This window comes from Silene latifolia, chromosome 9, assembly GCF_048544455.1.
Source record: "Silene latifolia isolate original U9 population chromosome 9, ASM4854445v1, whole genome shotgun sequence".
Lineage (NCBI taxonomy): Eukaryota > Viridiplantae > Streptophyta > Magnoliopsida > Caryophyllales > Caryophyllaceae > Silene > Silene latifolia.
Genome location: NC_133534.1, coordinates 8,011,091 through 8,037,955, shown reverse-complemented (window position 1 = coordinate 8,037,955; position 26,865 = coordinate 8,011,091). Strand labels below are relative to the sequence as shown.

The window sequence follows — 26,865 nt, the reverse complement described above, 5'->3', positions numbered from 1 at the left end:
AATTTTGAATAATTGAAAAAAATCATGTACGGCTAATATAATTCATTTGGGTTATATAGGCATGAATGAATGAAATCAACCCAAAATCTCGCTATATATACACATAATTTCTACATTTCTACATAAAATCTTGAAATAATAACCAATATTAAGGTCACATACATAGTTTTAATCCTCAATGCACTTTATCTACTAAAAATCCTAATAGCAACAGATTTGAAGGTGGCGTGATGTCAGGAAGACATAATAAGGGGGCGTGTTCGGAAAATATTATGGTAAGCAGAATTATTATTATTAATCTCAATATTTATTTCCGTAATTATGTCCTATTATTAAGATTCTTTGTAAGACTGTCAACCATTATTACAACCATTATATCAGATGCTATTTTGTTTTTTTCCATTTTCTATGTAAATTGGGATGACTGAATAAAGCCGACTAATTTGAGTTAATTGACATAAATTAAGTCGATCCCCTTTATTTACAGTTGTAATAGGATGAAATTACCTTAGAAGAATAAGTGAAGATAAAATGCATAGCATCGACCAAAATAGAGGTCCTAAAAGTAGTGGTGAATCAAATTAACGGCTACGATAAATTAACGAGTACAACATTGTGACTTTTTAAAAGAAATAATCGACCAGCATAGATTGATAAAATGGGAGTAGAAAAAATGATAGTGAAAACTAATTGTGAAGGGGGTTGGAAAATTTAAACAGTTGGTAACAATGAATGAAAATTGTTTACCTTTATGTACCAAAAAAAAAATTGTTTACCTTTGATTTTAGTACTCCTCACAAATAATAAAAATGTAAATATTTTCTTAAGTCAGAGAGAGTACTACGTATCATATATTATATTAAAGTTCAAATCGATCGGTAGTTCATACGAGTGTCAAGTGTCATAATTATAATCATGAGAAATTGACATATTTAAAATTTCATTTAGAACTAATTGTAGTCATGTTATTATCACATATTATAGTAAAACTGAAATATGTTAGTCATCATATATTATTATATTAAAGCTGAAATCGGACCGGTAATTCATACGAGTGTCAAGTGTCATAATCATGAGAAATTATCGTATTTAAAATTTCATTTAGAACTAATTGTAGTCATGTTATTATCATATATTATAATAAAACTGAAATTCGTTAGTCATACGAGTGTCAGGTGTTATAAAAATGAGAAACTGACATATTTAATATTTGAGTTAGTACTAATCGTTGTCATATTATTAATTTTAATATTAACATACTTAAGTTTTAAATCAAGATTTTTTTTTTTTAAAAAAAAAAACAACCAGTCTTTCCTTACAAACTAATGAGTCAGTGTCAAAATTGCATCATAAACTACTACAACGAGTAAGTTTGCTACTAATCACAAATTTTGATTCTTTTTTTAAATTAAAGTGTGTCATTTAACGAAACAAGCGGAGGACAATATTTCATTACCTTGAAAATATCTTACTTTATTCTGCCATTGGGTTTTAGGAAAAATATAAAAATAAATATAAATTAACTAAAAATTTTCAAGTAACTCCATAAAACATATCAGATCACGAGTAATAAATAATATAACGTTATAAAAAAATCAATTTAGATACTTAGTATTATTTTCAATTTGTATAAGTTAGAGTGACTTTAGAAAAATTTCTAACAACTAATGCATAACATTATGATATTGAAAGATAATGAATAAATAAGGTGTTAGCAACAAAAATACTTTATCCATTTTAATTTTATTGCTCAATTTCTCATTTTAAATTTCAAATTAAATGTGTTGTATGATAAAATGATATACAATGTTGAGAGGCAAGTGATAACATGACTCCATAAACAAAAGAAATAAAAAGTTATTATTTGGCGACTTGAAAGGCGAATGAATGGACAATGTTGATGGTGGGAGGCGTGATAGGGGATGGGTCACGATGGGTAGGTAATGATGGGGTATTGGGAAGTCGCATAAGATTACGAGAAGGGTTAAGGGCCATACATGGGGTGGGGTCGGGATGGTGGTTATGCTCGAGGTACGAGGGGGAGGGTGGTGGAGGCAAGAGGGATAAGGGTAGTTGGAGGACGTAGGATATGGATTGCAGGGTGGTGAATAGTTGTAGGGAGGAGAAGCGATTGAGATAGGGGTTGAGAGGGATGTCGTGGTTTGAGGTGCGGTCACCACTGCGGCAAAGGGTCTGTTGGTGGGTCTCGAGGTAGTCGGTCAGTGATGCCGAACCTTGCTTCCAAACGACCGGGCGATGGTGGGTGGGAGAAGAAATGAGAGAAAAGGTAGAGAATTGAGAGAAGAACAAATAAGAGGGGTATTATGATAAAAAGTGTGCCACAATGAGTAAAATTAAATGTATACTGCATAAATAAACATGGTATGAAATATCCAATAATTTTATATCTACTTTTCATATTTCACATTTCATAAGTTAAAAAGTCGAGGGGAAAAAAAACAAAGTACTTCAAATAAAATTAAGCAATATAACTTATCAAAAATGTATGGGTAGACCATTTTCTAAAATTTAGTAATTTACGAAATCCAAAAAAATACGTAAGTTTTTACTTTTAATAATAATTTCCGTCACCATCCGTGCAGTGCACAGGTTCAAAAACTAGTTTCTTAAGAAACGAACATCAGTTAAAAGATAACGTATGTAGCCTAAGATGAACTAAGCAAAAATAAAAAAACTTGTGTAAAGCAAAGATTTAATAGCTCATCTAATTCAGTATGTATATAGCCTAGGGAAGCGTCGTGTGGAACTATTGATATAGCTTTAAATAGGTCAAAAAGGACTTCACACCCGTAGAAAAGAGAGCTAAGTCATTTTATAAATCCAAAAAAGTATATCTTAAAATCAATTGCTAATAAAGATGAGTAACTTCTTAGTCACAACATTAAAAAATACACATTTAAAAGACGAGATTTGTTGATGTTTCAGATAAAATTCATGAAATTTAATTAAATAAATAAAAATGTGACTTGATGCAAGGACGTGCGTGAGATCTTTGAACCGTTTTCATTTCTTCTACCTTTCACCTGAAGTGCACAATAAACCTGGCCTCGAAGGTTCCAAGGAAAGCCCCTCTAATGCTTAAGTCAGATTATGCTTCTTTTTCGTCGACCGATTTTCTCATGAGGAGCTATCTGTGCCCGATCAATTGCAAAGAGATAAAATGAAATAGCTTAAACAATGAGGATTAGTTACCGGTGAACATTGCATATTATTTATGGGAACACGTGTCAGATCCACGTGTCTCGTTCCGTACATCTGACTATTAGGGTATTATTTAACATTTAACTTAACCAAATGTGTTTGGTGTGGTGATTGCTCACCTCATCCCTTAACCATGAGGTCAGGGGTTCGATCCCCGCCAATGGGAATAGAGCAAACTCTTTGGCCAGCCGTTTACCTCTTCGTGAGAGCACGCGCGGCGAGGGGATTATACACTGTTGTCGACGGTGGACACCCCGGTTTACACCAAAAAAAAAATTAACATTTAACTCATTTTATTCTTAACTGATATACCCGTTTTAAGAGAGACCAATTATATCTTATCTAGCCGGCTCTATGGCATATAAGCCCTGTTCTTTTGGACTTAAATCACTTAATTTAAGTTTAGTTCAGATCTTATAAGTTCAGTACAGTTCAGTTCAGATTCTATAAGTTCAGATCTTATAAGTTCAATTCAGTTCAAATCCTATAAGTTCAGTTCAGTTCAAGATCCAATAAGTTCAGTTCAGTTTAGTAGATCATATATGTCACTTAATTTAAGTTCGGTTTAGATTCTATAAGTTTAGTTCAGTTTAGATCCTATAAATTTAGTTCAATTCAGTTTAAATTTTATAAATTCAGTTCAGTTTAAATCAGATCAGTTTCAATCCAAAATAATACTCCCTCCAGTCGTTATAATGTCCCCCTTTGATATGGGCACGATACTTAAGGAAAAGTATTAAAATATTAGTAAAAGAGTTGTGTGGGGTTGATGGTAGGAGAGAGGGATGAATTATTAGTAGTTAAATAAAGAATTGTGGGGCCAAAACATAAAGGAAAGTAATAAAATAGGAGTAAAAGAGTTGTGTGGGGTTTGGTGATAGGAGAGAGAAATGAATAAAATAAGAGTAAAAGTTTCTAAAAATAGAAAGGTGAACATTACTTGAATAATCCGTTTTGGGAAAGAGGGAACATTATAGTGACTGGGAGGGAGTAAAGCCTAGTCCATACATGCCCATCAACTAGTATACGGTAGGTGGGTAGGTATAAATGTATAATCTGGACAGTTCGTCAGTCAATAGGTCTTGGTATAGACGGGTGGGGCGAACAGACTGGTAAAGACCTCTAATAGAATGGGTAGGGGGGACAAGGTGGAGCACCCCCATGTGCTTCCCACTTTATGACAAATGGATATTTTATGAGGAAAAATGGTATCCGTCTATACGTATAGACGGATAGTGTCCGTCTATAATGAGAATTTGTGTTCGTCAGTTGGGTTGATGAATACCAAGTTCTAATTTGGCCACAACAACAAATGGTTAACTAACAGCAAACGCAAGTGATTAACAGTGACCAATCAATCCATGATGTTTCCTTAATTATGCCAAAAAGTGCATCACCAAAATCATATCCAAAGTGCTTATCATGCACGCCATATCCAATCCAATTGTTCGAAAAGTGATTATAAAATATACAGATTTGTTTCAAATCTATTGGAATAGTATTTTGGCAATGAATCATGTCGCATTGTAATTGGATAAGTAGCCAAAGTTTTAGATCACATGAATAAGATAACGTCAATATGGGTCCTCATTTAATTCTTGCCAACTTGCTGCCCTTAACATTACTCTCTTAGTTGGCGTCGGCTCCTACTAATTTCAACTCTTAAAATTATTTATTCAACAGCTTTTCTATATGATCGTCATATACTATAAAACTGGTCTAAAAAAAAATACACATTCTCATTGAGAATCAATATATTTCATCACTTTGAGAAGATCACAAGCTGCAAATAAGAGAGTGAGGGGAGGAGGTCTTTTGAGAAGACGATCATAAGCAAGATTTGTTTAAAAAAATAATAGTTTAATACGCAGTATTAGCATTAAATTTTATTAATATATTAATTTAATTTTGTTAATTTGGAATTTGATGATAATGCTAACATTTAGGGGTCGTTTGGTTGCCCACTAAATTACACAGGAACTTTAATTCATGTGAATTGCAAAATGGGTAGGTTGTTTGGTTACCCCAATTCACATGAATTGGAACTTCCCATGAATTCCAATTCCTCCATAATGGAGGAAGTTGCTTACCTAGATCCCCCTAGGTAAGTGGGAATGCCTACATGAATTACAATGCCTATATGTAACCAAACAACATTTTCTAATTCACATGAATTCTAAATTCATGTGATATGACACTTCCTAGGCATTGTAAGTTCCCGTATGTAACCAAACGACTCCTTAGTATTTGATATGTAGGACTGTAGGTTATCAATATAAAACATAGGGTTATTAAAATGAATTATTTTATGAGTTTATTTTTTAAATTTAATTGGACTTTTTTTTATTGGGCTAGTCCTATCTAATGAGATGATTTTATATAATAATTTGTGTATTCTTTATTTTTCTTTCTAATTTATATTTTTTCAGTTTAGTAATTGAAAGTATGAAATATCAATATTTATTTACCGTGTCTATTTGCTTATGTGAAGGATAATTGAAAAACTTGAAAATTTTTGTTAAAATTGGAGAGCACTAATTTATAATTAAATAATCTTATAAACATTGAAAACTAGACATGGTTTTTCTAAGCTTACGATTTTGATTAATTAGTCTCTTTGCTCAATCATTTGTTTGTCTTTTTTTTATTCTTGTAAAAGTATTTTAATTAAAGGCAAATAAATAATGGAAACAATAAGTGTATTTTATAAGAAAAAAAATTTAGCGACTTTAATTAAGTATCTATCCGACGTGTCTATGTGTTTACTTTTGTCCAACCCTTTCTCCATGTATGATTGGTAAGTCTACAATTATTAAATAATGATTATGATTAAAATATATACAAAGTATGTCGTCATTATTGTTTACAATTATTGCAAATCTCGTATAGTAGGTCAATCAATCGGGGTGACATACTCGTAATTTATAAGGCACAATGTCAAGTCATAATTAAATAACCTGTGCAAACTTATTCTTGGAAAGGCTTGAACCTAAGTTTTTTAAGAGTTTCACTCAAATTTTACCCACTATACATTTCACCCTTATGGGATTCACAAACTCTTCTATTACCTGACCAAGGCCTTGTTCTTTGGCTGAATGAAGCTAAACTGAACTTAATTGAACTAAATTGAACTGAAGTGAGCTGAAATAAATAAGCTAAGTTAAACTGAAGTGATCTAAGTTGAACTAAAATGAGCCGAACTAAGAAGTCGAAAAGAACAAGATCTACGAAGTTAATTTATGAGTAGTTTTCTATACAATGGTTTTATAATCACACACTATAAAACCATGTACTCCTTCCGTCCCGGTCATTTGTTATCTATTTTCATTTTGGAGTGTATCAGTGAATTGTTATCTATTTCTACTTTTGGTAAGTTTTATATGTAAAAGGTAGTGTGCAAGTGGATGAAATAATAATATTATATTAATTTATTAGAAATCCACTTGCATTTCCTTGGTCTGTGCTAAATACAATAGATAACAAATGATTGAGACGGAGGGAGTATAAAAGAGTAAAAGACCATGATGCCGTTATTAAGGAAAAAATGGTGATTGACGAAAGTTATTTTAATGGATAATTTAGGTAAAATATTAGTTGATTTTTCAAGTACTCTGCATAAAACAGCTTTATACAAGAATTATTACGAGTATTAAATTTTTTATTAATAATAAATTAGTACAATAATCACTTTAATTAGAGTACACGTGGATATAAGTCACCCCCACCATGCACACATCACCTAAAAAGGTAGGAAAAAAGTAGATCAAATTATTAGATTAAAAAAAGGTGGCAGGCAATAAAGAAAGCAAACATATTCATAATTCATCAATCCAAAAGACCCATGACCACCACCATATCAATACAAATGTCTTAACCTCATCACTCTTCACCTTCTCAACTCTGCCTCTTCATGTACTTTTCCTTCTCCCTTTTTCCTGCTCTTCCATAACTCTCAGGTTTCTCTTTTTTTTTTCTAAATTTCCCTCCATTTTTGACTTGTGTATATATATATATGTTTGATATTTACCATGTTAGTAACTTATTACTACTTCCTCGGTCCCGATCATTTGTTTAATATTAAAAGTAAACAAATGACTGAAACGGAAACCGACACAATTGCTTGATTTCATGTTTTTTGGAAGGTTTATGCTTTGATTTTCTGCAAGGTTATGGTGTGATTGATTATAGAAGGTCATAATTTGACTTGACTAAGTAAAAGTGTATGTAGTGGACCCCTAAACTAGCGTAATTGTAATAGCATATGATTCTTTTTTTTTTTTTTTTTTTGAACTATATGTGAATAGTTTAAATCAAACTCGGATAAGGTCGTTGTATGGTGTACGATAATAGATAGGTTGTACCATACAACGGTTTTACAGGAGACCAACTTGATAAACAAAGTGTTAGATTACTACCTTAATGAAATGATGTTGATCTAATTACTCTTCCGTCCCAATTATTTGTTTACTTTTAATTAAAATATTTCTCATAATGAATATAAAAGGTAAATAAATGACTAAGATTCTGAGATAGAAACCCTACTAAAGGGAGGGTATATATGTGAAGTGGATGAATGGTGGAATCCATAGACTTTTGGTTGGATATTATTGTCCTTTCACAATTATCTAAACATGAGTGCAGAAAAGTTCTATCTATCTATAGAACATTTTTAATCTATGACAGACTGACAGCATATCATACTATTGGCCTAAAAGTTGTCTGTACTATGTAACATTAAACTCTATGCTGTATGATGTATGCCACTTATCCATCCCACAAATAAATTTTTCAGTTTTAATGGAGTTGGGGACTTGATGTCAGTTTCGGAACATGATAACTACGTAAAACGACTTAATAAACTGTTTGCAGTTAATATATTATACAACTGGTTGTATATACAACTTATTCAAAGTAATTGAGCTTTGTTATAAAGTTATCGAGTTCTATTAACAAAATTATCGAGCTATGATACAGAGTTATTGAGCTTAACAGAATAATTATTAAGCTCAATAACTTCGTAAATAACTCAATAACTTCTAAAATAGCTCAACAACTTTGTGTAAGAGCTCAATAACTTTGAGGCGGTTGTATAATGCTACTATACAACTGGTTGTAGGATAATATTTGTGAACTGTTTGTGCTTCTTATTTTGTAAAGTAACAATTGGTTGGAGCAATTTACGACGTATTTTACCTCTATAAAGGGTATGGTTGCGTAAATCTGACCCTTAGACAATTTCTAAATATTCATGGCTAATGGCTTACACCAGCGACTGCGATGCCTATTTTAGTGGGTTTGAACCCGGGTCATGATCATATCTCAATCAATGTCTTTATCTGCTGTATGCTATACAATTTAAGCTATTATATTCTAACATTTTGCAGTCCAATGATTGAAGTTGCTGAAAAATGGAGAAAACGTGTGAATTCTGTGGAGCACCAAGACCAATAATCTACTGTCAAGCAGACGGCGCATTTCTGTGTCTGTCTTGTGATTCCAAAGTTCATTCAGCAAATGCACTTTCTAGTCGCCATACTCGAACTCTCCTATGTGACTCTTGTAGATACAATCAAGCCAGTGTCCGATGTTTGGATCATTTAATGTTACTTTGTCGAGGGTGTGATACTCGGATGCACCGCCTTCCTCCTCATCAGCATAAGAAGCTGATGATTAGCAGCTTTACTGGGTGCCCTTCAGCTAAGAACTTCGCGGCTTTGTGGGGTTTTGGGGCTAATGAGTTGGATGAGTTTTCTGCTCGTGGTCAACATGGAGATGAATCGGGAATGTCCAGTGAAATGGCTGGAGTGACTTCGAGAAGTTTTGCAAGTTCGACTGAGGGTACAAGTTCTTTTGTCGGTGCAGAACATGAAACGGGTTCTAGCGGCCAATACTACAAGGTACACATGAATATAACAGTATTGTATTTCTCATAAACCGTTTTTTCGGTGTCAATGGAGTGTTTAATGAAGTACTCGTACTGTTTAGTCATATTATCAATTTAGCGTCTTGTTTTTCCCACTTATCAAGAGATGCGAGGCCTTTTAGCTTACTCCAAATCTCCGGTAGAGGCATAAAAACAGGAAGTATTGTGCCTGAGTATGGACTTGATATCGTTACCTTACTTTTGCAGTTTTGCGTATTTTCAGAAAAATATGAGTAAGATACAAGTTCAGTTAATAAAAAATCCGATGAAGTCTGAAAAATTAAGTTCTGAATTTTGTGAAGACAAGTTCGGTAAAATTAAGGTGCAGAGAACTGACTGTCTGTGACTCTAGGTTTTTCAAAAGCTGATCGATGAATTATACTCCGTAATTTAGTTCATTGTTGTAAGATGATACGTCATATTTTGCGTAAGGTTTTGTTCTGTATCTTTCAAAGAAGACCTTGAAACGACAATTTTGTTGAGGAATCTGAGAACAAAATGCTACGGAGTACTGCTTAATGTTGCAGGAAATGTTAATGCATTTTCTGTTCATGCATTGTCGAGTTTGTATAGTTCAGATAACGGTTATGTTAGCTCATAATCCATACTATTTTACCTGCTTTAGACAAATGTGTAATTACGGAGTTCCTAAATGGATAAATCAGTAAGTTGGAGAAGTTATTTGGTTCCATCACAACTTTTAAATTAGACGGCGGATTTCAAACAGTCATTAATTTTGCAGGAACAATCAGTCAATCATCAGAAAGAACAAAATAATTGCTTGATCATGCAACAAATTCTCGACTTGAAAAAGCTTCAGCTCACTGAAGAGGATGAAAAGTCACCACCACTTCTACATCGTTATGATGAACCTGGTATGCCTTCCGCAGTTGATAACACATCAGGAAAGCTCAACGAAGGCGTAAATAACCAACTGCAAGGGAGCCAATGTCTTGCTGATAGTCCTCAATGCTCGGACAGTTCAAAAGTGGCGTCAAAAGGTGAAGGGTTTACATCATCCTCACAGTTAGACCATTTATCGGGATCTCCTTCTGCAGGAGACCCATTTTGGCCAAGTAAAAATCCAACAGACCCTAATCAGGTAGGTAAATTACTCTCTTGTATAGTGAATGTTACTGTAATTTTCTGGTTTAGCCGATATATTGAAAGTACGACTTGTTTTACGCTAGCCGCCACAAACCTAATACTAACTCGCCAATATTTTGTGTGTCTGAGACTGTCAAATGTCAATGTTAGCCATAAAGACACTCACTTGCGGAGTTTCATTACTTTGTGTATTGGCTACTTCCATTTTTCTTTTTCTCTTTTATTTATGTAATATGTCATTGACGGTTTCAAATGATAATTCATGGTAGTCGTCTAGTCGACCCCAATTCAATTTGGGATCAAGACGCTTTTGTTGTTGCTGCTGGTGCCAATTTTTTGTAAGTGAAACTGCAGATTTGGTCTCAAAATATCCAAGATATTGGTGTTTGTGAAGAGGCTGGATACTCCGATGTTTTCAACATACCAGATGTGGACGTAACTTTCCGAAACTTTGAAGACTTTTTCTCCGGCGATATTGGCTTAGCTGAATCTTTGCTTGGAGATGATATGACATGGGCTGAGATAGAAAAGGCAACTAAAGAGGTGCAAAAATCTTGCATCACTGATAAAATCATTTCCGCTAATTGAAAAAATGAGCTGAATCTTTTCCTGTTTCTCGACGTGCATTTCAGGATGTTTCTGCTTCATCATCTGTTTATGTCAATGAGAGAGCAAACCCGCCTTATCAGTATCGTAACCATTTGTCTCAAAGCATGAAAAATCCGTATTACTTAATCAGATCCTCAGGGTCCCCTTCATTTTCTCCGTCAAGGCTTAGTGCTGAGAGTAGCGGAAGTGAATGCTTTGACAGTGGACATTCAGGATGCTTTGCTAGAGGTGAAGAAGTAAGCAAAATGACTGGAGCGCATGATAAGGATATAGAAAACGGAGAACCTTCAGTAAGGCCATCCAAAGAAAGAAGCAAGACTCGAATGTAAGTGATTTCATTATTTCCCTTTTCTCCGATTTTCTTCCGATGTTTTTTGGTTGCCAACTTAGCAATACATGAGTTCTTCAGTCAGTTGTGAGTACAGTAACATTACCTCGGTGTCTGGACTGCTCACACGGTCACGCCTATCGCGTGGTTTAAGTTTCCATTGTATTTGTGCACAACCTCACTCGTTATGTCATGTGTCGTTGGCGGAACCAGGATTTTAAGTCAGCGGGTGCGAAAATTTTCAGGGGGCCGAAAGGGTAATATTATAAGGGGTTCTCGAAAAATTCCAAAATTTTAACTAAAAATTTCGAAATTTTCTAACGCCAGCGGAGGCGACCGCCTCTTCAAGCCCCCCCCTCCCTTCACCACTGTGTGTCGAGAATATACAGACTGTTTACAGATGATCTGATATAAAGATTGAGACGAGAGTTGCATTGACCAACTACGAGCTCACTTCATAAGTTCTGTAAACAGTTTAGGCACTCATTTTGATTTATTTCATCGTAGATTCAGTGAGAGTTCCGACAACCCAATCTGATCCAGCATAGTACTGACTGAAATCTAATTCTATAGTAGCTTAAGAATAATTTCAAGAATATTGGATGACTGATGAAACTGACTTCTATACAGGCAAGGTAAACAAACTCCACTGTCACCTCGGAAGGGTAAAGCTGATATGCATAAGAGGATAAAAAACCGGTACATGAAGGTTCAAGGCTATGACTCCGAGGCTGCAAGCGTGACTAAAAGCTACTGAAATTTCGGTCTCTCTTTCTCTCTTGTATTATATGTAAATATCCAATTTGATAAAATCAATTGTTGACATTACCTTTTGCATTTTTGTAACCCAACAAGTTAAATTAGACCTCCATCTCATTGTTTGTATCGGACATTTTTTTTTCTCGAATTTATCGGGCTTCTGTTCGACCTTCATTTCATTATGTACATGAAGATCAGAAGTTGGTTCCTTTCAGAATAATGCATAAGCAGCCAGTCATGTATACTAAGGTGTTATTTATTGAGCAGGTTTATAACGAAGTCGTCTGTTAGGGTGCAAACCCATGTTTCACACCGACGTGGGACATGAGTTTGCACCGTAACATCATTATACAACAGTTAATAGTTTTGTCTGGAATTAGTGTGCATGTAATATCCAAAACGTGATTATTAAGATATTAAACTGGTGAGACTACTTTTTCACTGCATCATTTATTTGATCAGATTTGGCATCAAACTATTTCTTAATGTTGGTTGTGGTTTTGTGGACTTATTAAGACCCTGCTAACCAATGATCGGATTTTGAGATATTAGGGTGACTGAAAATTGAAGAGTGATAGATGAACCATCTCAACCAAAACCTTAAGGTGATGGTTGAAGCCCAACTATTATAAATATTCCTATTAAAGAGTTATGTCAAATGATCCGACACATTTTAAGAGAGGTCTCATGATAAGTTTATCATGATTCATGAGAGGATCTTATATAGGATATAGAGCGATAAAAACCAATTTCATACCGCATCACGGTAAAATAAGGTTTAACTATGGGAAGTTGGTCAATGAACGGTTGTACAATAAGTCTCATGTACTACAGATGTAAGAATAACTCAAAATACTCATAAAATCCTATTTATATTGGTTTTGAATTATACTCAATCAAAATCGCTCAGTAAAGTGACTGCTCTCTTTTGTGAGTATAGGACTATAGGTCATTCAATTCAACTCTCAGCATAATTTTCATACAACTCTTTATATTGATCCAACCCCTCCTTTACACCGCAATTTGTGAGGCATTAGGGTAATGTTGTTAATGAGTTACTGTAAGTCTCGCCTCGAGACAATCTCATATAAGAATAGGTAGCTAAGATAAATCACATTCAATTTTTTTCCTTTTTTTGGAAAATAAGTCACGTGTTTCTTCTTTGTTCATTGTTTATGGCATTTGTTGGGGGTTTTTTGGTGAAAAAATCAACTTGTTGGTTGATTTATAATCATTGACAATTGTCTTCAAAGGAGTAGAAAAGCAGGATTAAATCAAAGCCAATAGTAAGAACACAAATAGTTATTAATTGTATAAGAAGAATTGTGGCCCTAACATTAACAACCATTAACATCATCTAAAAAGTGATTATGAAAAAGAGAATAGCAAGTGTGGGATCATGTGCCTTTTTGTTACCAAACAATGTTAAGTTGTGTTTGTTATAGTTGTATTAGAGAAGCAAAACACCCACAATTGTATTCATTGTCATTGTCTACTCATTTCAATTGAGTTCAATTACTTGACAATTATTCATTTATTTAGTCCACATCACATTTTTCACAACCTTCAAATTCAAGTTACTCCAACATTAAGGTAACATTTGATATCCAATCCCTATGGAGATAGGATAAATATAGTATGGAGTTATTATCAATTTATCAACAAAAAAAATAGAATGAAGTTGATTTTGGTTCCTAACACAATATTTTGATTTTGATTTAATGTCGGAAATTATATATTGTAATGAACTAATGACCGTTTTACCATTGATACTATAATAATGTTACTAGTTACCACCCTCATAGTCTCTCACATACTCTTATGTAGGGATATTATTTAATGGACTCTACATGTTTATGTGAGAGGGTGATATCGAAACTCAATACTATCTAATGACGTTATCTCATTTTTCTTATTTTAATTGTTAACCTCTTCTGATCGATAACACTTTGAATGTTCTCCTTAAGTATATCTTCTCATGTACTCCGTATCGACAATGCAGAGTAATGGAAAATTCCTCTCAATTTTGATTAACGAGTTAGAAAGCAAACTTTTGATTACTTGTTTATCAATAATAGTCTTTACCATCCATATTAACCATTATTCCGAGTACTTTGAATTAAAAATTTAATTACGTTTTTTATACCTGTTGTAATATTTTAGAGAAGATTACATCTCTCACTGATAAGTATCATCTTTTTTACGTTTCTTATCGTTTCCAATTAATTGAACTTAATCTTAACCTAATGGCTCAAACAAAAGTACCATACATGAAATTCAATATCCACTTTCTTTTGTATTGTACTCATCTTGTGTCTTTTTTAAACCGAAGAAAAAAAAAATTCAATAAGCTAAATAATCTCGCTTTACATGAAGTCGTTAGATACCTAGTAGTTAGTTCCATGACACTTCCATCTCTACTTGTTCCCGCCCATTTCTTCATCTCTCACTTCATTTTCTCTCTCTAAATTTTCTCTCATTTTCTACCTCCGTTTTTCTCCATAATATTTTCTCTCTAATTTCTATTTCTACTGTGTTTATCCGTCGACGATATTAACTATTTGTTCCGATTTCTTCACCGCTAATTCGAGGCTGATTATATCAAGAAGTTAATTTGTAAGTAATGATCGCTCTCAACTTTTGCATAATTCAATTTTTTTAGTTCATTCCTGTTGCAATGTCGAAATTGTGAATCTTTCATGATTCGCAATGTACTGATCATAAATTTCAATGCGAACATTATTTCAATTGAATTGAACTCTGTGTTTTTCTCCGTGAGAATTCGACGAATATCGAGGTTTTAACCTAAAAATCGAAGTATAGTTAAGATTTTACGGAATCGGATTAGCTGTTGTTCGGAACAGTTCTCAATTCGATTTTTTTAGTAACGATTATGTTCGAATGAATTGTGATATACTGATATGCAATTATTCAATTCTTCTCTGTTTTCCGGCGATTTCATATTTATCTTAGATTCGCTTGTGATTTTGCTGTTATGCTGTAGTATTGAATTACTTGTTGATCATGCTGTAGTATTGATTTAGTTGTTGATCGGAACAGTTATCATTTCGTTTGAATTTGTAATAACAATTCGCTTCTTCTCTGTTGTTGATCGAAATTGAATTAGTTATTGATCGAATGAACTCTGATATGCAATTAATGATTTGTTTCTTTTCTGTTTTTCGGCGATTTCGTGTTTCAGTTAATTTCGCTTGTGATTTTGCTGTTAAGCTGTAAGATTAGTTAAATCCGAAACTTCGCTGTATAATTTACTTAGCTACTGTTGAAGATCAATGAAATAGTTCCGGAAGTTCTAGTAATCCTGATGTAAAGTAATTTTCCTTATCAATCCAGTGAGAAAACGCATCTTTAAATTATTTTGTGCGAAATTTGTTCTCGTAGATTAATTTTGTATTCTTGTAATCGCTCACAAAATTTATGATTTTTTGAATATTACTTTGTTTAATTGCAAATTCTGTAAATCGCAAGCTGAAAGCAGTAAAATTTTGCTGTGTATCGTAGTATTTGTTGATAAAATTCTCGAAAATTGCAGAAAAACCTAAAATTGATGAAATTGATCCGTTTTGCAGCAAAAACCTAAAAATGCAGCAAGAAATATCTTCCTCAAGGACGGCAAACATGTCGAGAATGTCGCAAATCACTGGACTCTCGGATATGCTCTCCTCAACGCCGTACTCCTCTATCTTCTTCCAATCTGGCCGCGGCACTTCTCCAACACCTTTCAGCAGAAGCTCAAGCGAGCAGCGCGCAACCGCTACCACAGCCGCTGCAGTGGCTTCCTTCTCTCGCCTAATGTCTGAGCACAGTGACCTCACCAACCGCTTCACATTATGCTTGTCGCAGCTCAAAAAGACCTTCAAGGAGGCCGAGACTCTCCGCCAAGAGAACACCAATCTCCGCCTTGCAAACCATGAGCTCAACCTTCAGATCAACCTCCTCCTTGAAGCCGCTGAACTCCAGACAGCAGCAGCATATTCTGATCCTCTTCCCTTGACTGGTGGAAAATCGAGCAGTGAGACGAATACTGGTGGAGGTGGCTTGGAGGAAGGGTTTGAGAATAATTCGGAGAGTCCGACAAGTGTGATTGAGGATGAGAGAAACCAGCAAGAGGTTGAGGCAGGGAGAGTTACTTTGCCTAAGAGTATTTCTATCCGGTCTAAGGGTTATCTGAAGATAAGTCCTGGTAGTGCAGCTGGCTCGAGTGGAAGCTCTTCCGAGGCTAAGCCGAAGCCTAAGCGTGGTGGTTCGTCTAAAACTCGCTCTACTAGTCCTGTCTCTGGCCCGGTATGTTTGCTGCTACTGCTACTATATATTGCTGCTGCTTGGAATTTTGCTACTTTCGATTTTAGGCGTTTGCTTAAAGAGTAAGATACTTAGTTTTCACTTGTTTGCTTTCTTGTTGGCTTTCTGATGTTAGATTGAGTTAATGATCATCAGTCATAATAACTACAGTAATATTTTGGAGTGCATTGAATGTGCTTGTTGAAAACTTACTGAAGTTACAATCGAATTTGTTCATTGATGTGACGGTGGTGGTGGTGGTTGTGGAGGATATATGATCAGATATGGAATGAGGTATTGTTGAAGTTCCAATATATATAACTAGTGACGAGGAATTCATATCAAAGGAGAAGAATACAATCAAGCGATGTGTATAAACACTTCTGCTTGTCATACCATACAAATCGATGTCATTTGCAGTTTGCGGTTTGATTAAGGCATATGCTTCCCTGGTTGACTGAGTGTCTGATTTCCTTGTCATTTCGATGAAACTGTGTGATGCTCATGTACCTTCAGTGTTGAACAACACTATTCAGGCTTGTTTTTGACGACCTTTCGTCCATAATTTGAATACAATTTTGATGCATTTTGACTAGCTTAGCAGTCCTACATCTGATTTAGGCCTGATAACCAGATTCTACAGAGAGTATCGAGTTCAGACAGAATTTAACTGGCATCAGAATGTCGTATTGCTGTATAATATCCCTGAGGCCAATATACTGCATTACATGTCAGCCATTATACATCAACTGAAGTATTTTTGCCTTAGGTTGGTGTTGATATTAATGAAAAAGCAATCATAAACTTGCTGTACTATAACTAATCATGCAATGCAAAGGAATTCTGCATTACCAGGTGATGCATATTGATATTATATCCGTGAACTCTATGATTCTAATACTGTATTTATCATCCAACTGTAGCAAAAGGTATATGTGCAAGGAGGAGGCAGGATAGACGGTCCAATAGAGATGGATGTTTTCAATCAAGGGATGTTCAAGACTGAGTTATGCAACAAATGGCAGGATACTGGGAACTGTCCTTATGGAGATCATTGCCAATTTGCACATGGGATTAAGGAACTTCGCCCTGTCATTCGTCACCCTCGCTACAAGACTGAAGTCTGTCGTATGGTCCTTGCTGGAGTTACATGCCCTTATGGTCATCGCTGCCACTTTCGTCATGCCCTCACTCAGGAAGAGCAGGACACGCTTCCACTGAGGCTCCAGTAGCCGGTTCCACTGATACCAAAGTCAAAATCCTCTGAGCTCAGTTGAGGTATAATGAATCCACTGTTCGGAAACTGAATTAAGAAGCTAATAATAATACTAATAATAATAGTATACTAATAATATCTGTGAATTGAAGTATGTTGATAAGTTTACACAGCATGGAAAAACCATGAAATCAGGATAAATATTACTCCCTAGTAAATATATAGTGTGGATAAATACTTAAAAAGAAAACAAGAGGTAAAAATAGTATTGAGTCAGGCGTCAGGCGTCAGGTACAATGATATCGGCAATTCTGTAGGTACAGTACTTTGGATGCTGATATGTTTTAGTTGGAAAATAGCCATGAAATATGAGCTAAGTTTTGTAATAAGTTGTATTAGTTCGTACTTGATTCTGTCTGAGAATCATGGTGAAGTTTGCTCTTGAAATGTTATATACAACTCGGAACTTCAAATACTATTCGTTTGGTGTACACTTATTGGCTTCTGAGTACCTTGTTTGTAAGCTATTCTGAGTAGTTTCAGTTGCAGTAATGCTCGAAACAAGCTGAATTCCTCTGCCTGAGGACTGACAACAGTTACCTCGTCAAGACATCATCGTGCTGGACTGTAAAATCCCAGAGATCTCCGTATTTCTCATTGAAGTCCCAGATATCCATAGTATTGTAGTCGGAAATCAACTTGTCGCGAGCTCCCCTCTCCATGTTATATATTTGAGGCTCAAAGTTATGAGGTTGATCTGGTTTAACCATCTCAAATATGCAAAATACAATCACAAATAAACCTGCTCCAATGTATATATACTCCCCCTACCATTTACACAACAACATACATAAGCTCAGTCTTCGTATTAAAGACGGAGTAAGTAATTACTCGTAAAACTTGAAGTTTATGGACTTAGTACACTACCGGAACATTGTAATACATCCCGGCAGCAACTGCTGGTAGGAAGAGCCATGACATAATTCCTGCCATCGAAAAAAACCAAACCCAATTGTAACATCATTTTATGATATTGGTTGATGATCACAAAAACGTATATGAGACGGTCTAAACCTCAACCCCTGATAAGGATTTGTGAAATCGTCTCATAAAAGACTCGTGACTGATCAGTCCATGATACACCACGTCTAAAATCATGAAAAGATAAGAATGAACCTTGAAAACCAGTAGGTGGACCCATAGCATTATATTCATCAGCCACTGCTCCCCAAAATGTGCCTGTAACAAACAATTTCATTGTATAATGTCATTTTTTATCAAATCCTTATTTATTTGTCGACCATCTTTCGATTCTAAAATTTGTTTACCTTTGTCATTGGTTTCGAAGTATGTGTGGTGATCATCATACACTCCATATTCAAAATCTTCCTGCAAGTACGCGAACATGAGTATATTAGGACACCCTAACCTCTACAAGAAAATTAGAATTATACAACGTAAAACGAGGCCACAATTTTCCATATACAAGGGAAGAAAATCTACGAAAATAAATGGTTAGGGTGTACGATAATGTAATATTCAATACTATCTAGAGACGGTAGGTAAACTAACAGGAGAGACACCAGGGGTGATCCAACGGTCTTTAGGGTCTTCATTGAGGTCGGGTTCAATGTCGGTCAGACCGGCTTGCAACCTTGTAAACCTTCTTTGTCTTCCTGTTATGCCATTTTCCAATTTAAGGGAAACTGAGAATGTTGGACAGTAATTAAAGTTACTGTTTATTTTAGGTGATGAATTGTTAATGCAAAGAAGTGTAGGATTCAAGCAAGATGCCATTTTTGTTGAAATGTTAAAAGAGTTTATTAGCAACAATTTTGGTGTATATTTTTCTGCTTCAATATCAGCTTATCCTTTTGTAGGGACATCTTGCAGCTGAGTAGAGGTGGGAATTTTCTCAGTCATATTTTATAGCAACAGTCAATTTAAAGCAAGAGAGTTGAATTTGTAGTTCATTTTACATGGAAAAAAAATCAAACAATCTAAAATAATAAATTGATGAAAACATAAATTTCGGAAATGGATCCTCTCCATTTCAATGCCATCTCTAGTACAATGGAGTTATTTGAATTTCGGGTTATTTTTTTACTATTCCTGTTCTATTTAGGATTTGTGCCTTGAATTTGTTAGTGGCCGCTTTGAACGACTATGACGGGGTCTTGTTGTCCCGTCAGCGAGTCGGGATCCAGGGGTGAAACGCTCCGAAACCTAAATGGGATTTGATATGTGTCTGGGCTAGGGTTCTTCGCGAGTTGTATCGGATTTTCACTCTAGCGATACGAGAAATCACCGAGTCTCTCCGAGATCCGTCTGTAATGACCGATTAAAGACAGATTCGACTATAACCGATACCGAGTACGGGTATAACCTGGAGAAAAAGGGTTGTACATCAAATGTACTACCTCACACTTACAAGTTTTTGAGTTTTTGTGTATTTTTTTTTACTTCTATAGAATTTATAAATTACATTTAAGTTTTATGACGTTAAAAATCAAATTTTTCTGAGTTTATATGTAATTTTTTTGAGCTATAATGTAACTTTTTGAGATTAATGTTTAAGTAAATGAACTCAAAAACTTTATAATAAAACTCAAGTTTTTTAAATTAAAACTCAAAAACTTTTATCTTAATGCTCAAAAACTATATATCATCTGATGTAGTACATCAGATGTATAATTCACTTACTGGTATAACTTGTGTCTTATCCGAAATTCACAAGCACAAATTTAATTATACTTTCCAACTATGTACTCCTATCAACCAGCTAACTAAACACAAAATCACATTTACAATTTACAAACACAAGAATTAAATTCTCACCACTTAGTTAATCATCTTTGATTTCAATTACTCAAATCTTTTGTGGACATCTTTCATTTTCTGGGTAGAGAATCAGGAACATGAACATGAGTGGTGCTGCAACTTCCCTCATGTCTTCCTCACATCTCAACTGTAGTACCAGCTTCTCCTTCAACCCTGTCTCTCCCACCTCAACACCTCGTATCCTTCCTCAAATCCTCCAAACGACGCGTTTCACACCATCTTCTGCTTATCCCAGAAACTACTTGAACAGTAACAGAAGAAAAACCCTTTGTTTAGCAGTTGATGATTCGAAAGAAACCAATTTTGGTCTCACTTCTACAATTCAAGATAAACCCAGTATGAAATTCCTCTCCTTTTTTGTTTTAATTTGTTGTATTTAATCTGGGTTTTGCTGAATTTGGATTATTTGGTATTGATTTGAGTTAAAATCAGTGGCGGAACCAGAATTTGTAGTTAGGGGGTGAACTAGTAGTTCAGTAAGGTAACCTAGGATGGAAAGTCGAAAACTTTAACTAAAAAATACTCCCTCCGTCCCTATCATTTGTTTACCTTTGATTAAAATAACTCTCGTAAAGAATAAAAAGGTAAACAAATGAACGGGATAGAGGGAGTAAATTTTCCATTATCCTAAGGGGCGAGCGCCCCTGCTAGCCCCTTAGTTCTGCCACTGGTTAACCATGATGAAATTCTTGCTTAATTTGCTGTCTGTGAATTTGGAATTGGTGTATTTCATCTGGGTATTATGAATTTTGGGAATTTGTAACTCATGTATAAGAATGAAGTAACTAAGTAAGCTATTTGAGTTTTGGCAATAGCTCTTATATGACTGAAATGCCAAAATATGTTGATTTTAACCTTGTTGGGTAACACTCTTTGGTTAAAATTTGTCATGAAAGAGGATTTGCTTCGTTTATCGCGTTATGAGGGGAATTGTTGGGATATAGGGTTCATGAGAAAGGCATTATCTTGGATATCAGAAGAAGCTGGCATACATATGTATAGCTTTGCAAATTACGATAACATTATCCCATTGTTTTTCTCGAGTATATCTCATGACTGTTTTTCGTTGGTGGTGGATGCGGATGGAAGGGAGTTGGAGTCTTTGCAACTTAAGATACAGTATGGCAGAGTTTTGGCTGATTGACTTGTGAGAATGGCATGTTGCAGAAGTGGTTGTGCGACCTTAATTGAGCAAAGGATGATTGTATTAGAACTTTCCTTGAGTCCTTGTTTGCAATAAGATATGATGAGTATGTTATGCTTGAAGAAATGTCCTGTCTCTGGAATTAGATGAAACTAGCGCCATTGAGTCCCGTTTGTTTTCAGGGATATGCATTGTTTTTTATTATCTTTGGGAAAGTTAGTTTCCTAGCTTCGTTCTAGGCTAAAACAGTGAGTCCATTTAACTAAGGGTGTCCCATTACATTTAGTTAGCATACTGCACTTCCTTGTACATGTTTGCTACTACCGTTCAGTGTTATCTATCACTCCATTGCTTTAGCAATACTTTATTTTTCTAAAAATGAAAAGTTGTCTTATTCACAGAATTGCAGGGTAAGTAAGGCTTAGGTCTCACACAGTCAGTCAAAGGTGCTTTATATAGTGAACAAATTTACCTTTCGTTACAGACTTGTCTGATGATTCATACAAATACCACGAGAAACTTTCACCCTTTAGTTCTTCTATTGTCAAGAATATTTCTACTAATAGTCTTCCTATGGATAGTGGACATAATGTATTTGGGGTGAGGTGGAAACTTCGAAAACATTGGCAATTCCATATTTCCATTGAAAATGGATGTCTTCCTCAAAGGTGCTATATGAGTATGAAGTAGGCTATTTGAGGTTTGGCAATAGCTCTTAGCCTCTTATATGACTGAAATGCCATATGTTGATGTTAACCTTGTTGAGTTGTTGGGTAACACTTATGGTGAATTTTTTTCATAAAAAACGACAAGGTTAGTTAATTGTGTTTTGAAGAGAATTGGTGGGACATAGGATTCATGAGAAAGGCATTATATTGCTTAGCGAATTGCAATAACATTATCTGACTGTCTTTCCCAAGTATATACCATGACAATTTTTGCTGAAGGGGGTGGAGGTGGATGGAAGAGAGTTCAAATCGTTTGCTACTTTAGAAACGGTTGACTGAGTTTTGGTTAATTAACTAGTGTAATATGGCATGGCACAGAAGTGGTGGTGCAGCCTTAATTGAGCTAAGGATGAATATATTGGAAGTTTTCCTTGAGTCCTTGTGTGCAATAACATATGCAGGATAGTGGATATTGTATGAACCGTCTACGATCTTCTTTTGCTTGTTACTTTTGTTCTGAGTATTAGAGTGTACTATTGTTACTCTTTTCTTTCTTAGGAAACCTGTCTAATTCTTTGATAGATTGTCAAATTTTTTCTATGAAAGCTAATTTAGTAACTCATCACTCAGATGAAATAGAGAATGTTAACCCAGACGATGGAAAGGGTGCTATCTATGATTTTCTTTACCCTAGTAAGGATGAACTTCCTGATGACCAAGAGATGAGTATTTTCGATCACCTTGAGGAACTTCGTCAGAGGATATTTGTTTCAGTTCTGGGTGTTGGAGCCGCTATCTTGGGATGTTTTGCTTTCTCAAAAGATTTGATAATGGTTCTTGAAGCCCCGGTCAAAGATCAAGGCGTCCGTTTTCTGCAACTAGCTCCTGGCGAGTTTTTCTTCACTACTTTGAAGGTTAGAATGGCTTCCTACCTTGACATATGGCTATTGTTCTGTATGGTATTGAGATACTAATTTTCTTTTCTACCACACAATTACCATTATTTTAATTGTATTCAGTGTCCATTGAGCAAGGAAATAAAAATAAATACCTTTACTTACTAGGTCCCTAAAAGGGAATGAAAAGGGTAAAACAAGGTGACAATTTTCTTAAATCCGTTCAACTTGTTTTTATGTTCCACTAAACACCGATGCAATATTCCCGTGTTTCAAAGTTCATTATTCTATGGAATTAGATGGAATAATATTGACTGTAATGGCTTTCTTTGTCCTCCTGTCAATTTGTCATCGCCTTGTTATAGACCTTCTGTCTTTGCCTTCTATTTTCTTGCAACCAGGTTGCAAAGTAGTGTGGTTTTATTCATTGGAATTGAAATGTGCGTGACAAGTTAATTCATTATCTAATGTTATCTTAGCAAAGTAAATATTGTCTCATACTCTCATAGCCAAATACAAGAATCAAATTAAAGGAAAAAGGTACCTGTATTTAGGTGGGAATAAGTGAAATGGTGGGTTTTTTTTGTCACCCTGAATTGGATTCGTATAGGAGACTCGCAGGCATATCCTCAACATCTATGGTAGAAAATTAGAAATTGTAGTGGGATCTTATGAGCAATGCTAATTCAGAAGATTATTGCTAAAAATCAATCTTCTCCATCTCTGTCATTGACATTTATTAGTATGGAGGTGGAGTTTGGATATGCTAACACCCTATTTGATATGTTGCTTGAAAGTGGGCGCCTTGTTGATAGTGAAAACTGCCCGTGGGGATTATTAAAGTGTTTGCAAAGAGATCATGTTCTTACAACTACTTGGAATGGTTAGCAGTCATTTGAGGCGGAGAGATATAACTAATATTACCAAATACGGTTTTACTCTAAAATGGGTACTGGTGGCGTACATGGGTACATATCCAAGTGTCGGGCTTGCAAGTTGCAATGACTGAAATATTAAGACACAGGGACTCTGCCATTAAATGTGGATACAGACATACAGTGTAAGGGGACACAATTTCAAAACATAAATTCTATCCAAAAGATGTAGTAGTAGAGTTTTTAAAGTGAAATACAGAGACGTTTGGGAGTGGGGCATAAGGCTTAGAATTGTCGTATATCATACTATATGCTTCATACAAGAGCCTTGTTCTTTACTTTTGTAATGCAAGCCTCTCTTTTTGTCTCCACTAGGGAAGTGTCGAATTGGGAAATGCCGTATAGGATACACTATAGCTCCATAAATAAAGAGTCGTAAGTGATAGTGTCAATCATTCGAGGTGGAGTGATATAACTGATGTACTTTCTATGCCGGAGTACTTTACTTGTTTTTGATCTAATAAAATCATCCCTGAATCCCCAACTTCTTTTGCTGTTGCTTTAGTGCTGCATTGTCGCATGTCAGGACAACAACTTAGTTTGTTAACTAGCGTCACTTTTCTGCTTTATATTCGAGCAATGCACAAATTTTACCACACAATACTACTGAAAATTATGTGTGAATCAGGTTTCAGGATATTGCGGTCTTCTTATTGGGAGCCCCATCATCGTCTATGAAATTATTGCTTTTGTGGTTCCTGGACTTACAAGGGCAGAGAGACGATTTCTAGGGCCTATCGTTTTGGCCTCCTCTGTGCTTTTCTATGCCGGTATAACATTCTCCTACTTAGTTCTCACCCCAGCAGCATTGAATTTCTTCGTAACTTACGCAGAAGGGGTCGTTGAATCGCTTTGGTCTATTGATCAATATTTCGAGTTTGTACTTGTCCTCATGTTCAGCACCGGGTTATCTTTCCAGGTAAGCTTACGACTCTTACCTAAGTTAATTCCTTCCGAAAAATAGTAGGGTTTGAGCTATTTAGTGAAATAAGGGTGCTGTGATTTTGAATCGGTTATCTACAGGTACCAGTCATACAACTTCTGTTAGGTCAAACAGGTTTGGTATCGGGAGATCAAATGCTGTCGATTTGGAGATACGTTGTGGTTGGCGCAGTGGTTGCCGCTGCTATACTTACGCCATCAACTGATCCCTTGACCCAAATGCTTCTAGCCGGGCCGCTTCTAGGGCTTTACCTTGGTGGTGCATGGGCTGTTAAGCTTATAGGCCGGTAGTTTCATTAAAGAATATGAAGATGTTTGTATGTTCACAGCTACTTGTATAGTTAGCTCATACGGTGTATCGTGTATGTAATAACAGCGTTTTTGTTGAATGTGAGTATTATTATTACGTAATTGCTCTTTTATGTTACCCGTATTACTTAATAGAATCGACATTACATTAGGAATATAAATGTGGGAGTATCTCTCGACATGCAGCCCATACCACCCTCTAAATGTACTCCGTAGTTCATTCATAAACTTCACTTACAACTCAAATTACCATAGAAGAACCAAGAAAACAAGGGTAAAGGAAAACTCTCAAACGAAAGTCAGAATCTTTAAAAGCCCAACAAAAAAAAAAAGAAAAATGAAAACTGATCCGTAAATGAAAGAGAAAAAATAGATCTAGAGCCAAACATACACAAATTATTCACTTATTTGTCTCTATATTCCGAATCCTTATAGCAACAACGAACATTACTGAGTTTTAGTATCATCCTCTCACATGGTCACATGTATAATTGTATAAGATGGGTTTAAATTATAGATACATACTAGTATTGGTGCCCGGCTTCGCCCGGGCTACATCTATTTACCATTAAATGTTTTTCATTAAATGAAATTAGTTAAAGTTGCATAACCTATAAATTTATCATTAATATATTTTTTATGACATATCCTAAAATTACGATGAAATAAATTTTGAGACAAATTCACTACTTCCGCTATTAATATTTTACTCTTATTAATGAAACAATAGTAATAACATTTCACTACTTGCCCGTAATCATTGTTACTTTCACTACTCCCGCCGTAATTATTGTTACTGTCACTACTGCCGCATTAATATTGATTATTTCACTACTCCCGCCGTAATTATTGTTACGTTCACTATTGCCGCATTAATATTGATTATTTCACTACTCTCGTTGTTTCTACCACTTTCACTAATCTCGCTGATAATATTATTGCTTTTACTATTCAAATAAGTGATTACTATCATATAACTATATCCAATAATGTTACTACAATTCTTTTCTTTACTGACGAAATTACTTTTACTACTTAAGCATGCAATTTTAAGAGGATTCTATATTTATATAAATATATTACATATATGCATTAAATCAAATCGAAACAATTATGCAATATTATATATTATGGAATCTAACTTGAATTATTTATAACCTACTTATATTATATTTTTGTATGTTAAATAATTAACATCTCTATGCATCTATTAAACTATAAAGTTTAATAAAATTGCATAGATTTTAAATTGAATATATAATTTTATGATGATAATAATTAATAGCATAAGTGTACATGTTTATACTGATTAATTTTTTTATTTTAAGGAAATTGACCATCTTCTAGTCTTCTATAAATATTTAGGAAAATTACCAAACATCTTTTTTTTTTCAGTTTCCTTGAAATTGACCATCTTAATTAATTATTTTATTTTAAGGAAATTGACCATCTTAATTAATTATTTAATTTTAAGGAAATTGACCATGTTTTAGTCTCTTACAAATGTTTAGGAAAATTACCAAGCTTCTATAATTTAATTTTAACCCAAACTATATAATATTTGCATTGTGATCCTTTAATCGGGTCCATCACACGGTGCTAGTGATTTCAAACTATATAGTATAATTAATTTGTATAACTTTCTTTAATTACATGGAAGTCCC

At 34.8% G+C, this 26,865-nt stretch overlaps 4 protein-coding genes across 7 annotated transcripts; 3 read left to right on the top strand and 1 right to left on the bottom strand.

Moving 5' to 3' along the window:
• The first annotated feature begins 6,963 nt into the window (after positions 1-6,963).
• Positions 6,964-12,188, top strand: LOC141598969 (putative zinc finger protein At1g68190). 4 transcript variants are annotated; one of them, XR_012523689.1, is made up of 7 exons: positions 7,004-7,178; positions 8,607-9,119; positions 9,888-10,247; positions 10,607-10,795; positions 10,885-11,186; positions 11,820-12,071; positions 12,147-12,188. XR_012523689.1 is itself a non-coding variant. In XM_074418810.1 (6 exons), the coding sequence occupies exons 2-6, from the start codon at positions 8,631-8,633 to the stop codon at positions 11,944-11,946; spliced, it is 1,467 nt and encodes a 488-aa protein (XP_074274911.1). In that variant the 5' UTR covers positions 6,964-7,178; positions 8,607-8,630; the 3' UTR covers positions 11,947-12,188. The 4 variants fall into 4 exon arrangements, 3 of the variants coding, with proteins under 3 accessions (XP_074274911.1, XP_074274913.1, XP_074274912.1); XM_074418810.1 differs by having other exon boundaries at positions 6,964-7,178; positions 11,820-12,188; XM_074418811.1 differs by having other exon boundaries at positions 7,055-7,178; positions 8,621-9,119; positions 11,820-12,188.
• A 2,196-nt stretch (positions 12,189-14,384) lies between these two features.
• On the top strand, positions 14,385-17,522 carry LOC141598967 (zinc finger CCCH domain-containing protein 15-like). The gene is made up of 3 exons (XM_074418808.1): positions 14,385-14,564; positions 15,539-16,253; positions 17,174-17,522. Exons 2-3 carry the CDS (start codon positions 15,552-15,554, stop codon positions 17,480-17,482), a joined length of 1,011 nt encoding a protein of 336 aa, XP_074274909.1. The 5' UTR covers positions 14,385-14,564; positions 15,539-15,551; the 3' UTR covers positions 17,483-17,522.
• A 286-nt stretch (positions 17,523-17,808) lies between these two features.
• Positions 17,809-19,382, bottom strand: LOC141598968 (photosynthetic NDH subunit of subcomplex B 5, chloroplastic). The gene is made up of 5 exons (XM_074418809.1): positions 19,039-19,382; positions 18,795-18,855; positions 18,643-18,705; positions 18,394-18,452; positions 17,809-18,293 (listed from the first exon to the last, which is right to left on the bottom strand). The coding sequence occupies exons 1-5, from the start codon at positions 19,261-19,263 to the stop codon at positions 18,063-18,065; spliced, it is 639 nt and encodes a 212-aa protein (XP_074274910.1). The 5' UTR covers positions 19,264-19,382; the 3' UTR covers positions 17,809-18,062.
• An 800-nt stretch (positions 19,383-20,182) lies between these two features.
• On the top strand, positions 20,183-25,303 carry LOC141598966 (sec-independent protein translocase protein TATC, chloroplastic). The gene is made up of 4 exons (XM_074418807.1): positions 20,183-20,643; positions 22,750-23,033; positions 24,579-24,869; positions 24,974-25,303. Exons 1-4 carry the CDS (start codon positions 20,385-20,387, stop codon positions 25,181-25,183), a joined length of 1,044 nt encoding a protein of 347 aa, XP_074274908.1. The 5' UTR covers positions 20,183-20,384; the 3' UTR covers positions 25,184-25,303.
• The last annotated feature ends 1,562 nt before the right edge of the window (positions 25,304-26,865 follow it).

Coding starts and splice junctions, on each gene's coding strand:
- LOC141598969 (XM_074418810.1), top strand. CDS start 8,631: ATGGAGAAAACGTGTGAATTCTGTGGAGCACCAAGACCAATAATCTAC. Junction 9,120..9,887: donor CTAGCGGCCAATACTACAAG/GTACACATGAAT, acceptor TTAATTTTGCAG/GAACAATCAGTCAATCATCA. Junction 10,796..10,884: donor TAGAAAAGGCAACTAAAGAG/GTGCAAAAATCT, acceptor CGTGCATTTCAG/GATGTTTCTGCTTCATCATC.
- LOC141598967 (XM_074418808.1), top strand. CDS start 15,552: ATGCAGCAAGAAATATCTTCCTCAAGGACGGCAAACATGTCGAGAATG. Junction 16,254..17,173: donor CTAGTCCTGTCTCTGGCCCG/GTATGTTTGCTG, acceptor ATCCAACTGTAG/CAAAAGGTATATGTGCAAGG.
- LOC141598968 (XM_074418809.1), bottom strand. CDS start 19,263: ATGGCATCTTGCTTGAATCCTACACTTCTTTGCATTAACAATTCATCA. Junction 18,706..18,794: donor CTTCGAAACCAATGACAAAG/GTAAACAAATTT, acceptor TGTTTGTTACAG/GCACATTTTGGGGAGCAGTG. Junction 18,453..18,642: donor TCCACCTACTGGTTTTCAAG/GTTCATTCTTAT, acceptor TTTCGATGGCAG/GAATTATGTCATGGCTCTTC.
- LOC141598966 (XM_074418807.1), top strand. CDS start 20,385: ATGAACATGAGTGGTGCTGCAACTTCCCTCATGTCTTCCTCACATCTC. Junction 23,034..24,578: donor TTTTCTTCACTACTTTGAAG/GTTAGAATGGCT, acceptor TGTGTGAATCAG/GTTTCAGGATATTGCGGTCT. Junction 24,870..24,973: donor GCACCGGGTTATCTTTCCAG/GTAAGCTTACGA, acceptor GGTTATCTACAG/GTACCAGTCATACAACTTCT.